Consider the following 13,951-nt stretch of genomic DNA (forward strand, 5'->3'; position numbering starts at 1 on the left):
GAGGCAAGGCAAGACCAAGATCACCGATTGGGAGAAGATGAAGAACAAGATGAAGAGTCACTTCCTTCCCTTCGGCTACACTCAAACCCTGTTTCAACGACTTCACTCATTGAGGCAAGGCATGAGATCGGTGGATGATTACACAGAGGAGTTCTATCAGTTGGTCGCACAGAACGATCTATTTGAGACAGAAGAGCAGATGGTGGCGCGATATTTGGGAGGATTGCGACAGCCCCTACAAGATGTGATGTCCCACATCGCCTGGGAATGAGGATGTGCTTATATGTATAAATGCACCATTTATGACACAACGCGTTTTAAAGCCGTGATGGCCATGAACCTATCAGAACTCCGCAGATAAGCGTGCGTCTGCGAGAGCAATCACAGGATGGGTGACCTCATGGGAAGTCTGGTTTGGGGAGCCAAAAGCGGACAATATTGTGTCATTGGGGGTGGGTCGTTACAAATTGTATCAGAGCCATTGCCTAGCCTGAGATGGTGGGAGCGTGCACAAGCCCAATGAGGGACGCCAGCAGGGACGCTGGGTCCAAAGATGGGGTGATTGTGACGTCCCACATCGCCTGGGAATGATGATGTGCTTATATGTATAAATGCATCATTTATGACACAACGCGTTTTAAAGCCGTGATAGCCATAAACCTATCAGAACTCCGCAGTTAAGCGTGTTTTTGCGAGAGCAATCCCAGGATGGGTGACCTCCTAGGAAGTCTGGTTTGGGGAGCCATAAGCGGACAATATTGTGTCATTGGGGGTGGGTCGTTACAAATAGATGTAACACCCCAGATTTTAAGGCAAGGTGTCTTAAATAGAATTTAAGATCTATGGCAATCAATTCACACTTTTAATTGCTCGATCGACATTATTTTGATAATTGCCCATTTATGCGCCCCCTGTTTAAATTGATTAATAGACAAACCTAAATATTTGGTAAAATTAGTTGGGATAATATTATTCCTAATATTATTATATGCAAATATTTTGTGAAATAATATTATTGATATATAATATTATTTTGAAATGTTTATGGTACATGATATTATTTTGGCCTAATATTATTTGGTATAATAATATTATTAGTTTAATAATGTTATTTAAAAAAATTAACATTATTTATGAAATGAACTAGATAAAAGTTAACCATGGTTTAACTAGATATTTTTAAAATTAACTAAGGTTAATCTAACTAAGGTAAAATTTAACTATAGGTTAATCTGATATTTTACTTTTAACTCAGATTAATTTAACTGAGATAAAAAACTAACTATAGTTTATTACCGTCTATAAATTAAACCCCCTTCAAGCAATTCACGCATCTGTTCAGTGAATTCTCATTAAATGTATTTCCTTCTTTCTTCCTCTTCGTTATTCTTCCTCCTCTTATCTTTCTCCTTCTTCTCTTTACCCATTTCTTCTCTTCTCCATTTGAGTCTCCGATAAAGAGATGATCGTTGGAGAGAAGGGAGGATCAGGAAGAGAGAGACGAAAGGGAGAGGCAGGGGCCAGTGAGAGGAGGGACCCGATCCTTTCTCTTCTTTCTTCTCTTATAAGACCGAGAGACCCGAGAGAGAGGGAAGCCGACTGAGGGAGAGAGAGACCTGGAGAGAGTGAATCAGAGAGGGAGAACCGAGAGAGAAGAGACCACTAGAGGTCCGATTTCCGGTGGTCGTTGCTCGAGAAACCGATGGCGAGAGGAGAGGACCGACGGACCCAGAAGGATCCAAAACCCAGGAGAACCGGAGCAGAAACCCGGCCCTTTGACGAGACCCATACTCGATCCCCCATGGGTCATTACTGGTGAAGGTCCTAGTGGCAATTTCATGCGGTTCTGGCTGGAAATTCGAGGACACCCAGTGACGATTTCCGGCCAATTTCTGATGGGTAGACTTCGGTGGAACGTGGGACACGATTTCCGGCGACCCGAGCCTGTTTTTTCGGCGATTTCAGTGGGTCTTACACGGTGGATTTCTCTGTGTTTGAACAAAAAATCCCTAGATAATTTCTTGTGATTTGGCTTAATTAAATTGGTTTATTATTGTTGATTTTGATTGGGTTTTGGTTGGACTGATTAACTGGGTATTTTGGTGTTATTGGTTTCGGTTAGTTAGGTGTTAGCCGTGCGTGTGTGGATGATCGGCCTTGCCCCTGTTTTGGGTCCCCTGTCCGGTTAGCCATGTGAGTGTGTGTGTGTGTGTTCGGTTGTCAATGGTTGTGTTCTCTGTTTTGCAGTGTTTCGGCCTCTGTGTGTGTTTTGTAGTTGAGCTGGTACTTCCCCTGTTCTTGACCAATTGTGGCTAGTCATGTGTGTTCGAGTAGTATTCTGGCCATATGGGTATTGATTCCTTGTGGTGATATTTTGATGGGTATTAGCTGAGTTGAGTTGTGGTTTTTGTAGGTTGGCATAATGATATGGGTTTTGAGTACTAATTTGTGGTGTATTGAGAAGTGTTCGGGTTTGTTGATGATTTTCGAGTAAAATGATTTTGGGTTGTTTTGATATTTTAGAACTGATTCAATTATTTTAGAATTGGGGAAATTTAATATAAAGTTAATTTTTAAATGAACTCTTTTGAGAAGAAATGTTATTGGATGAGTTTTTAGTATTTTTACATAAAAAGAGTTTAGATTTTGGGAAATAACATCAAGACAAATATATTATGTTAAGTGGCTTTCCAAATTAAAAAGACACAAGTACCTAAATAAATATAATTAATATATATAAAGGTAATGGTGTTAACACTTTGTGTATAAATATATATTTATTGCAGAGAATGAGCTATTATGAGAACTGCACTAAAAAAGGCTGTAAGTATCTCTATACTTACTGAGGACGAAGCTGGTGGACTTTTCCATAATATTGTGTTTACTGCCTTATTTATTTGTTTGCGCATGTGATTTTACATATTCTCTATTTTTAAATAAACTGGTTAATAACAAAGCTGGTATGCAGCGGGGGGGTTGATGGCTGCCAGTGGAAACTTTGGCTTCCGTGACACTTAATAAATAAACGGGTTATGACCTTTGGCTCATAGTCTGCTGGAACCTTTGGATTCCAGTAACAAACAAATAATCTTTAAGTGAGGGGAACCGGTTGCTTCCACAACACGCTAATCTGAACCGTTGGTTCTATCACGAGAGGAGTGCAAAAGATGATAATTAAACTTTGCATTTAAGACTATCATTCTGCTGCTTTATAATTATGTCTATATTCAATTTATGTCTATGATTCGCGACATGGATTATTTATTGCATATACATGTGATTATAAAGTCATATACATTGTGTAGCATTTCCTAAGTAAATCAGCATTCATTATATTATGGGAAACAATGGACTCACTATAGTATTTTATGTTTTTGTTTCTATATATATGTATAATTGTGCAGGTTTAATAAATGAAGATTAGAGCCCAAGAGGTTTAAAAGCTAAGGATACATAGTTTGTATTTTGTTTGTAGTCTTCTGTGTTTATAACATTTTATATTGACATGATTGCTAATGATTTCCATGTATTCTTTTGTGTCACTATTGACACTTGTTTCCATGTATTTGTTCTAAGTATTTTCTTTATAAATGTCTAGAAGTATTTCAGTTAGAAGCTCTGTCATGTTATTTAATCCAAGACTGTTGGATATATTATATTCCGCTGCCAAATCCTAACTCTGATGATGTCGTAATGTCACGTGGAAATTTAAAATTTTCACTTACACCTTTTTGTAAAAGGCGGGGCGTTACACAAGATGCCCTCAGCCTGCACTTGCTGTGGACCGTTTCTGAGACCTATCAGCGTGCACTTGTAGTAGAGAAGCAGCAGAACAAGAAGCCAGTGATCAGAAGTGATCAAGGCAATCGCCAGGTTCGGCCCCAAGAACCTCGTCCTGTCCAGCTGCTAGCCCAGGGTAATTCTAACCCTAATATTAAATGTTTTAGATGTGGTGAACAGGGACATAGAGCGACTGATTGCAGGAAACCTGCCAGCCAGAAGGGCAAGAACCTCCTACTTGAGGAAGACGTGGTAGACTACACATATGAAGAGATTGGAGATCCAATGTATGACGATGATGGAAACGAAGATGTACTGTATGGGGACGGACAAAAGAATCTGCTTATTCGTAAGAGTCTATTGACTCCCAAGGGCGATTCTGGAGACGATTGGTTGAGAACCAATATTTTCGACACAACTTGCACAGTGGCCGACAAAATCTGCAAAATGATCATTGACAGTGGCAATTGTGAGAACGTAGTGTCTGAAGAGGCTGTCTAGAAACTGCAGTTGAAGACATATCGTCATCCCAAGCCATACAAGCTGCCGTGGCTCAACAAGGAAAGTGAGGTAAAAGTAGATAGGCGGTGCCCAGTGTCATTTTCTGTTGGCAAGAAGTATTTTGATAATGTTTGGTGTGATGTAGTATCTATGGACACTTGTCATATATTGTTAGGCAGACCTTGGCATTATGATCGCAGTGTGGTGCATGATGGTAGGAAAAATACATATTCCCTTAGCATCAAAGGGAAGAAGATTGTGTTGGCACCTCGTCGGGATGGAGTCAATCCTACCCGGTAGCCGACACTACTAACCTGCTTTCTATGTCCAGGTTTTTAGTTGTAGTCGAGCATGAAGATAGAGTTTATGCTTTACTGCCTTGTGGGAATAGTGCAGTAGATGAGGCTTTAGATTTGCCACCAAAGGTCCAGCGACTGCTAGCAAAATTTTCTGACCCCATGCTAGAAAATTTTCCTCATGGACTACCACCTATGCGAGATATCTAGCATCATATTGACCTGATTCCGAGATCGGTTTTGCCTAATAGGCCAACTTATCGCCTCAGTCCCAAGGAAGCGAAAGAGTTGCAGCTACAAGTGGTAGAGTTGCTAGAGCGGGGCTACATCTGTGAGAGCATGAGTCCATGTGCAGTTCCTGCCCTGCTGGTACTGAAGAAAGATGGTTTGTGGCGCATGTGTGTTGATAGCAAAGCAATCAACCGGATAACAGTAAAATACAGGTTCCCAATTCCCCGTCTGGATGATATGTTAGATCAGCTGTCCGATTCTAAGGTCTTCTAAAAAATTGACCTTAAAAGCGGCTACCATCAGATCAGAATAAGGCCTGGAGATGAGTGGAAGACAGCGTTGAAGACGCAACATGGTTTGTACGAGTGGATGGTGATGCCTTTTGGGTTGTCCAACGCCCCCAGCACTTTTATGAGGTTCATACACCAGGTTCTGCAGCCTTTTAATGGGAAAATTTGTTGTGGTTTACTTCGACTATATCCTCATCTACAGCTCGACTTGGGCATCACATTTTGATCACCTCCGAGCTGTTTTCAGTGTGTTGAAGACGGAGCGCCTATTCGTCAATCAGAAGAAGTGTTCTTTCTTCACTACTTCTGACTTTTTTGGGTTTTGTTGTATCTACTGATGGTGTTCATGCAGATCAATCAAAGATAGATGTAGTCTTGGAGTGGCCCCAGCCAAAAACCTTGCACGATGTCAGGAGTTTCCATGGGTTGGCGTCTTCCTACCGTCGGTTCATCAAGAATTTCAGCACCCTGATAACACCCATCACAGAGTGTCTCAAAGGACGTGAGTTCCAGTGGTTTGAGAAGGCAGAGACCAGTTTTCAACTGGTCAAGCAGAAGATGACAGAGGCACTAATTTTGGCACTCCCTGATTTTGAGAAGGTGTTCGAAGTAAACTGTGAAGCATCCGGAGTTGGCATTGGTGGTGTTCTTAGTCAGAAGGGGGCGTCCCATAGCTTTTTTTAGTGAGAAGCTATTAGGGTCAAAGAAGAATTATTCCACTTCTGACCTGGAGTTCTATGCCATCATTTAGTCCCTGAAGCATTGGCATCACTACCTGGTACAGAAGGAATTTATTCTTATCACTGATCATGAGGCTCTGAAGTAGATCAATGGTCAACACAAGCTGAGCAGACAGCATGCCAAGTGGGTGGCGTATTTACAGGAGTTCACCTTTGCACTAAGGCACCAAGCAGGGAATCTAAACCGTGTCGCAGATGCCCTGAGCCGTCGTATGTTGCTCCTCACCACCCTGAGTACTAAAGCTGCAGGGTTTGATACTTTTGCTGATATGTATGCAGCCGATCCTTCCTTTGGGAAGATCATTCAGGAGGTAACAGATGGTCTTCGTTCCGATTTTATTTTGCATAATGGCTATTTGTTTTGTGGGTTACAGTTGTGCATTCCAGATTGCTCACTGAGGTAGCAGATTATTAGTGAACTCCATAATGAAGGTCACTTAAGGAGGGACAAAACGTTGGCCCTTATCTCTTCTGATTACTATTGGCCCAAGTTAACCAGTGATGTGGCTCACTTTGTGGAGCAATGTTATGTGTGTCAGAAGTCCAAAGGTGTCCTCACCAATGCAGGCCTGTACACTCCATTACCGGTTCCTGAAGCGCCTTGGCTCAATGTCAGCATGGACTTTGTGTTGGGCTTGCCCCGTACCCAACGGGCTTGTGATTCCATTCTAGTTGTGGTTGACAGGTTTTCCAAGATGGCCCATTTTGTAGCTTACAGGAAGACTATGGATGTTGCTCGGATCGCCCATCTTTATTTCAGGGAGATTGTGCGTCTCCATGGTGATCCTCGATCCATCACTTCCGATCAAGACACCAAATTTATCTTTTGGAGGAGCCTATGGGGAAAACTAGGGACAAAGTTGAATTTTAGCAGTGCCTACCACCCCTAAACGGATGGTCAGACATAAGTGGTAAACTGGAGTTTGGGCAACCTCTTGCTGTGTTTGGCAGGGACTAAACCGAAGCAGTGGGATTTGGCTCTACCTCAAGCAGAATTTGCTTACAATAGATCAAAAAGCAGGACCACAGGAATGAGCCCATTCGAGATTGTCTATGGTCAGAATCCATCCAGAGTACTGGACTTAGCTCCTGTCCCACGTGTAGGCCGTTTGAATCCTAAGGCGGATGAGCTGGCCGAACATCTTCGGGGCATCCACGAGCAGGTGAAACTGGCCATTCAGGAGAGCAATGACAAGTACAAGCCTCGGGCGGACCGTCATCGTCGTCAGGTACTTTTTGATGTTGGTGATTTTGTTTGGGCAGTCGTAACTCATGATCGGTTTCCTGTTGGCGAGTATAATAAGCTTAAAGAGCGGAAGATCGGACCCTGTGAGATATTGCAAAAGATCAATGACAACGCCTACAGGTTGCGTCTCCCCAGTTATTTGAAAACGTCTGATGTCTATAATGTGAAGCACTTGAGTCCTTGTTTTGTGAATTCCGATGACATTGCTGTGAACTCGAGGACTAGTTCTTTCCAACCTGGGGTGATTGATGCAGGGGGATCCGAATCAGATGATGCTTAGTTGTCAGATTGCACATTGATGGTGTTGAATTACCTGGAGCAGGCAGATTAGCGCAAGAATTGAAAGAAATCGTGATCTAGCCTAATTGGGGCAATTTTCGAGTGCGCTGCAGTATTTTGGCCATAACTTTGGCTACGAGTATCCGAGTCACACATATGACCCCAATTCAAAAAGCTCTCTTCGGCACGCACGTCGTGTCTACCAAACAATGCTCGGTGCACCTCGTTTTGAGCCCAAAATCCATTGTTTTTCCTTCCAAAACCTTAATTTTAGATATTTTTTCCTTTTATGGTAACTTTTCGTTTATCGATTAGGAGGTGATTCTGAGTCCGATTTTTGGCAGACTGTTTATTTTATTCTGTATTTCGTTTTATTAGGGTTTTCAGGATTTTGTTATTTTTTGGTAAAATTTCGAATTTTCAACTATATTAGCTCGGTTTGTGGGCGTTTTTCCAATAGTTGTTGATTATTGATAATTTTATCGAATTCAGAGTTTGTCTCTGTGTTTGGGGTAATTTTTCTGTTTTCTTCCTTGCAAACTACCTGTTGGTTAACCTACAGAATAATTGCTATTCTGTCCGACGTCAATTCCGTACTGCTAGCTGGCGATTTGAAGGTTGCTTTGAGGGTCAAAGTCAATGACAAGGGTCTAGTGGGATGCGAAGATATTTCAAACTACGCAAGATGCCTAATTGAAGGAGAAGAAGGAAAATTGGTCAAGAACAAAATGAAAGAACTAAAGATTGCAGCTGATAGGGCTTTGAGCGAAGAAGGGTCGTCAACAAAATCACTGGCGGAGGTGGCTTAGGTGTGGAAGAGTCACAATTCATGACGAAGAATAATATATTTTGAGTCATCGAACGTTCATTAGAGTTTCTTCATGCATCGATTGTTCAATCCATGTAGAAAATTACAAAAATCCAAAAATTCAAAGGGAGTGTCTTCAATATTAGTTGAATAGCTTACCTTACCTAAAAAGAGGGAATCAAGTATCACTTTTCAAATTTATAATCTTAAGTGCCAAAAGAGTGATAGTTTAAAAGGGCTCATAATTTAAGGGGAAAAATTCATTTTTCTGTAAAATTTAATTGTTAAATGGCGAATACAATATCCTTAACAACTTTCTAAATTTTCTGTGTACAGGAAGTTAGTTTGGACCTTTATGTTGATTGATGCCTGCCTCACTTTAATTACTTGATTCATGAACGTTCGACCCAGATAGATCGAAAATAAAAAATTACCTCTTAAACAATCATAATCCCTTATTAATACCGATTAAGGCTTACTTAACCCTAATTAAGGGTTCAAGGTATTACACTGGGAGCGGCAGAGAGCCATCCTCATCACCTCTAGGGGTGGTTCGCAGGCACCCCTTTCCTTTTTTTCTTTTTTCTATATATATATATATTTTCTTTTTTCTAAAAAAAATATATATATGTATATTTTAGTTTTATATATATATATATATATTAAGAATGACATGGCATTGACGGGCACCTAACGAAATTCACAAATGTTTTGACAAAATAGCTTTATGAGTTTTTATAAAGTGATTAATAATTCTCTAGAATAAGCAAAATAAATAAATTAAAAATTAAAAAAATAAATATAAAAAAGATAGAAAGAAAGGTCAATATCATTAAAAAAGTCGGCAAAATTCGTTAATGTTCCACGTCAACACAAATCACAGTATGATGTGTGTCACTTATAATAAAAAAATAAAAATTAAAAATTATTAAAGAATTAAGAAAATCAAATATAACATATATATATTAGCACTGAAATTATGAGAAAGAAAATTTTATTCAAATTCGTTTTACCACCAATGACTAAAGATACTAACATGTTAAAAGATATTTGCATATTCTAAGAAATTAATGTCATTTTCAAACAAATAAGAAACAGAAAAGAAAAACAAATTATATTCTTTAAACAATACTAATAAATGAACAATTAAAGGAGTCAATGTTACAACAAAAAATAAAAAGGTTTCAAGAAAAAAATAGAATTGAAAATTTGTACTAACATTCATAATACCTTTTGGCATAGAAAAAGCCATGTTGTCCAATTACCTTACGGAAGATTGCTCTGAAATCGCTATGCCTGTTTTATACATTATACTGGCCTTACATAGCAAAGGAAGAGATAAAATACAAATATGAATAGTAGCTTTTGAACAATAAAGGATCCACATGTCTGAACAATAAAGATTCTGTATGTCTTTTAAACAGTAAAAATATGCATAATTCTCTAATTGATTTCGAGGTTTGAACTGTAAATGGTGCAATAATTCTTTAAAAACTAATAATTCAGTCAGTCAACTCTTTTGTCTTCTGTGAAGGAACCAAAAGGAGCCCGCCTCACTCTCTGTGAGACTCTGATTCACATGCGTCATCGGCCACTTCTTTGCTTTGCTTAGCATTTTCCAATTAACTACCATTCAAACCTACCAAACCCATGACTGATCATCTCTCTTCTTTCAAATTAAAGAAAAAAACTGATCATCTGTCTATATATACTTGTTTGCTTCGCTAAGACTCACATATATATTACAATCCTTCAAAAAACCCACTGTTTTCCCTCACCTTGAATTATGCAACACTCCCAGCAGGAACCACCCCACGTAGCCATTGTGCCCACTCCAGGGATGGGCCATCTCATCCCACTAGTTGAGCTCGCCAAGCGACTCGTCGTCCACCACGATTTCCTGGTCACCTTACTCATCCCCACAGATGGCTCACCCATGAAACCTCAAAAGGCCGTCCTTGAAGCCCTACCCAACGCCATATCCGCCATATTTCTTCCTCCCGTGAGCCTGGACGACCTCTCCGAGGACATTATGATGGAGGCTCGGATCTCACTCACCCTGACTCGGTCCCTCCCTGCCCTAAGAGACTCTTTCAAGGTCTTAGCCGAGTCATCTCGGCTAGTGGCCTTGGTGGTTGATTTATTTGGTACGGAGGCCTTTGATGTGGCTAAAGAATTCGGTGTTTCTTCCTACCTACTTTTCCCTACAACCGCGATGGTTTTGTCGTTGGTCTTTTACTTACCAGAGCTTGATGAAACATACTCTTGTGAGTACAGAGACTTGCCGGAACCGGTCAAATTACCTGGTTGTGTGCCGGTCCATGGGACGGATCTGATAGACCCGATTCAAGATAGAAAGAATGAGGTCTATAAAGGGATTCTACAAATGGCCAAACGATACCCTCTTGCTGCTGGAATTATGGTTAATAGCTTTTTGGATTTGGAACCAGGTTCTTTTAAAGCTTTGATGGAAGGAAAAGAGGGGAGGCCACCTGTTTACCCAGTTGGACCACTAGTTCAGTCAGGTTCAGATCATGGGGCTTACGGTTCGGAGTGTTTGAGGTGGTTGGATGAGCAGCCAAATAACTCAGTGTTATTTGTTTCATTTGGTAGTGGTGGGACGCTCTCACATGAGCAGCTACATGAATTGGCCTTAGGACTTGAAATGAGTGGACAAAGATTTCTTTGGGTTATCAGGAGCCCACATGAGAAAGCTGCCAATGCAACTTACTTCAGCGTACAAAGCATTAAGGATCCTTTGGATTTTCTTCCCGACGGGTTCTTGGAGAGGACCAAAAGGGTGGGTCTAGTGGTGCCCTCTTGGGCTCCTCAGGTGCAGGTCCTAAAGCATGGCTCCACGGGCGGGTTTTTGACCCATTGCGGGTGGAATTCAACCCTGGAAAGCATTTTGCATGGCGTGCCGTTGATTGCTTGGCCACTCTACGCGGAGCAAAGGATGAACTCCCTACTGCTAGCTGACGATTTGAAGGTTGCTTTGAGGGTCAAAGTCAATGACAAGGGTCTAGTGGGACACGAAGATATTTCAAACTACGCAAGATGCCTAATTGAAGGAGAAGAAGGAAAATTGCTCAAGAGCAAAATGAAAGAACTAAAGATTGCAGCTGATAGGGCTTTGAGCGAAGAAGGGTCGTCAACAAAATCACTGGCGGAGGTGGCTCAGGTGTGGAAGAGTCACAATTAATGACAAAGAATAATATATTTTGAGTCGTCGTTTGGTCTACAGCAGTTTTTGTTGCGCAAGAGTTCAAGTCTACTTTGATGGGTAAAATGGCTAAATTTACCTTCGTAGGCTTTTTGATTTAAGTTAATAAGTTTTTAGGGTGTTTTACACCTAGTGCCCTAAAATCATCTAGTTTGAGAGTCATTGATCTAACACTCGTTACATGAGTTAATTAAAAAGCTTAATGAAATTAAGCATTGCACAGCCTACATATATATATGCCTCGGTTGTTTTATCTAATGGGGAGTTCAACAAATTTGAAATATTCAATCATTCATGATTGAGATTAGTTTTTGAAACCCCATGACTATGCTAAGTTCACTTTACACCAATTGAATCTTGTGATATCTCATAATGCCATGTTAGTAACTTAATTTTTAATTCCCTAAAATTGTGAAGATGGAGTTTATTTTGTTAAGCTTGCCAATGAATGAGAACCATTATTTTTATGATTGCATTCTTGGGGATAACATGGTATGAACAATGTTTGTAGTATCATTCCTAGCAAACTCTAGCGAGACTTCACTCATCCACTAGGAAATCCTAAGGGTTTAAAAGGCTTGTTGCATACACTAAATGCAACCGTACATCCCACGAAAGTAGGATTTATCTTGTTGTTTTTCAGTTTTATTTCTGTTTTCTATTGCTAAGGAACTAGCAATATGTAAGTTTGGGGGTGTGATAAATGGTGAATGTTGCACATTCAAACCCCTTAATTTGCATATGTTAATTTCTTAGCATTGTTATTTGTTTGATTTTGTATTGTTTTATTGTTTTCTGGTTTTAAATAAAGATACAATTAATTCTATTGATTTTGGGCTTAAAACACACTTTGAGAAGACCTAGAAGATATTGGTAAGCTTAACCAATTATAATAAAAGACTTCTATGATGTGGTTAAGTTTACTCAAATCAAGGAAATGATTAAATCAGAATTTCTCCAATAAGAGTCAAAATTGGATTGGATTCAAATTTGGATTTTGCACATATCTCAGTGTTTTGCTCATAACTTTTGGCTCAGATATTAGATTGCAATAAATTTGATGGCATTGGAAAGCTAATAAAAAATGAAATAAATATGTCTGAAATAAATTTTTCCTAATTCAGACGTTTACTATACCAAAATTGCCCCACAATAAAAGACCGCAAATCTAGACAAATTTGGAATCATTTTCCTACTTGAATTGAAGTTTTAATCTCTTACTCGGACTAAGAGATTAAGTTTCGATTTTTCTTGAATTTTTATGGCTTCTAGGCCTCTCTTAGTCTCTATAAATAGACTCTTAAGCTTCAAAGGAAGGTGTGCTTGTGCTTAGCTTTAGACAAAATATTCTTCTTGGATGCTTAACAAGTTAAAGAGGAGAAGAACATGGCAAGAGTTCATCTCAACACCACGATAAGCGGCTAAATTCGTTATAAGGTGTTGATGTAGCATTTCCAAGTAACAATGGTTTAATTGTATTTTAATTTGGGATTTTCTGTATGCATGATGGTTGTATAACTGTGAAAATTGATATTAATGTTTATATTCAATCATTATGAATTTCTTATCTTGTCTTAGAAAGTCATTTATATTGATTGAACTCAATCTTTCATATTTTCTGTGATTATGTAAATGATTGTTATACAACGGTTTTAATTGACATATGATCAAGAGGGTTAAATAGACCATACCTAGTGAAGATGGATTGTACTATACCCTAGTTTAATGTAATTTAGGTAGACAGTTCGTACCAACTGAAGACGGGTTATACTATTCATTGATTGTGTATATCCTATTAAAGACGTAGCTAATCCATACCTAAAAGAAACGAGTCGTACCGCATCTTAGTAATTAGGTGGACGATTCGTGCCGGCCAATTAAAGATGGATTATACTTATTCTTTAAAGGTAATTTCTTGACTACTCGAGTGAAACAAGCCCTATATCATGCATAGTATAAATTTGCCTTGTTAATTTATGATTGACCATTGTTATGCGGTGAGTGGTAAAATCAATCATGTAACGCCCCGCCTTTTACAAAAAGACATAAGTGAAAATTTCGATTTTCACATGACATTACGACATCGTCAGAGTTATAAATTGGCAGCGGAGTATATTTTTTTTTTTTTTTATGACAACACATCAGAGCTTCTAACAAAAATACTTCAAAATATATATAAAGAGTGTAATTGAATAATTACACATTAAAATAGTATTTGTGCCACATATGACACAAATAATTTACAAACATTATAATCATAGAATCATTAATACATACCAACACAATATAAATGTTGTTCTCCGAATATTATGATAATAATGGACTAGACATAGTAGTCCACAAAAATGGAAGGCATCCTAGCCTCAAACACTACTACCAAGATCACCTAAAGGTCTGGACAATCCTGATACTCCTCTTCCTCATAACTTGTATTAATATATAATACAGAGAGAAACAATAATACAAAAATACCTAGTGAGTTCACTGTTTTCAATAATGATAGGATTGCTGATTTATTAGAAATAAAGAACACAATGCAATGACATAACAAAATGAC

General features: G+C 39.1%; 1 protein-coding gene across 1 annotated transcript; it reads left to right on the plus strand.

Annotated features, from left to right (window-relative positions):
* The first annotated feature begins 9,842 nt into the window (after window positions 1–9,842).
* On the plus strand, window positions 9,843–11,634 carry LOC133854863 (hydroquinone glucosyltransferase-like). Its single transcript, XM_062291130.1, has one exon. The coding sequence runs from the start codon at window positions 9,958–9,960 to the stop codon at window positions 11,371–11,373; it is 1,416 nt and encodes a 471-aa protein (XP_062147114.1). The 5' UTR covers window positions 9,843–9,957; the 3' UTR covers window positions 11,374–11,634.
* The last annotated feature ends 2,317 nt before the right edge of the window (window positions 11,635–13,951 follow it).

The sequence above is a fragment of the Alnus glutinosa genome, chromosome 13 (genome assembly GCF_958979055.1).
Source record: "Alnus glutinosa chromosome 13, dhAlnGlut1.1, whole genome shotgun sequence".
In the NCBI taxonomy this organism is placed as follows: Eukaryota; Viridiplantae; Streptophyta; class Magnoliopsida; order Fagales; family Betulaceae; genus Alnus; species Alnus glutinosa.

Coding starts and splice junctions, on each gene's coding strand:
- LOC133854863 (XM_062291130.1), top strand. CDS start 9,958: ATGCAACACTCCCAGCAGGAACCACCCCACGTAGCCATTGTGCCCACT.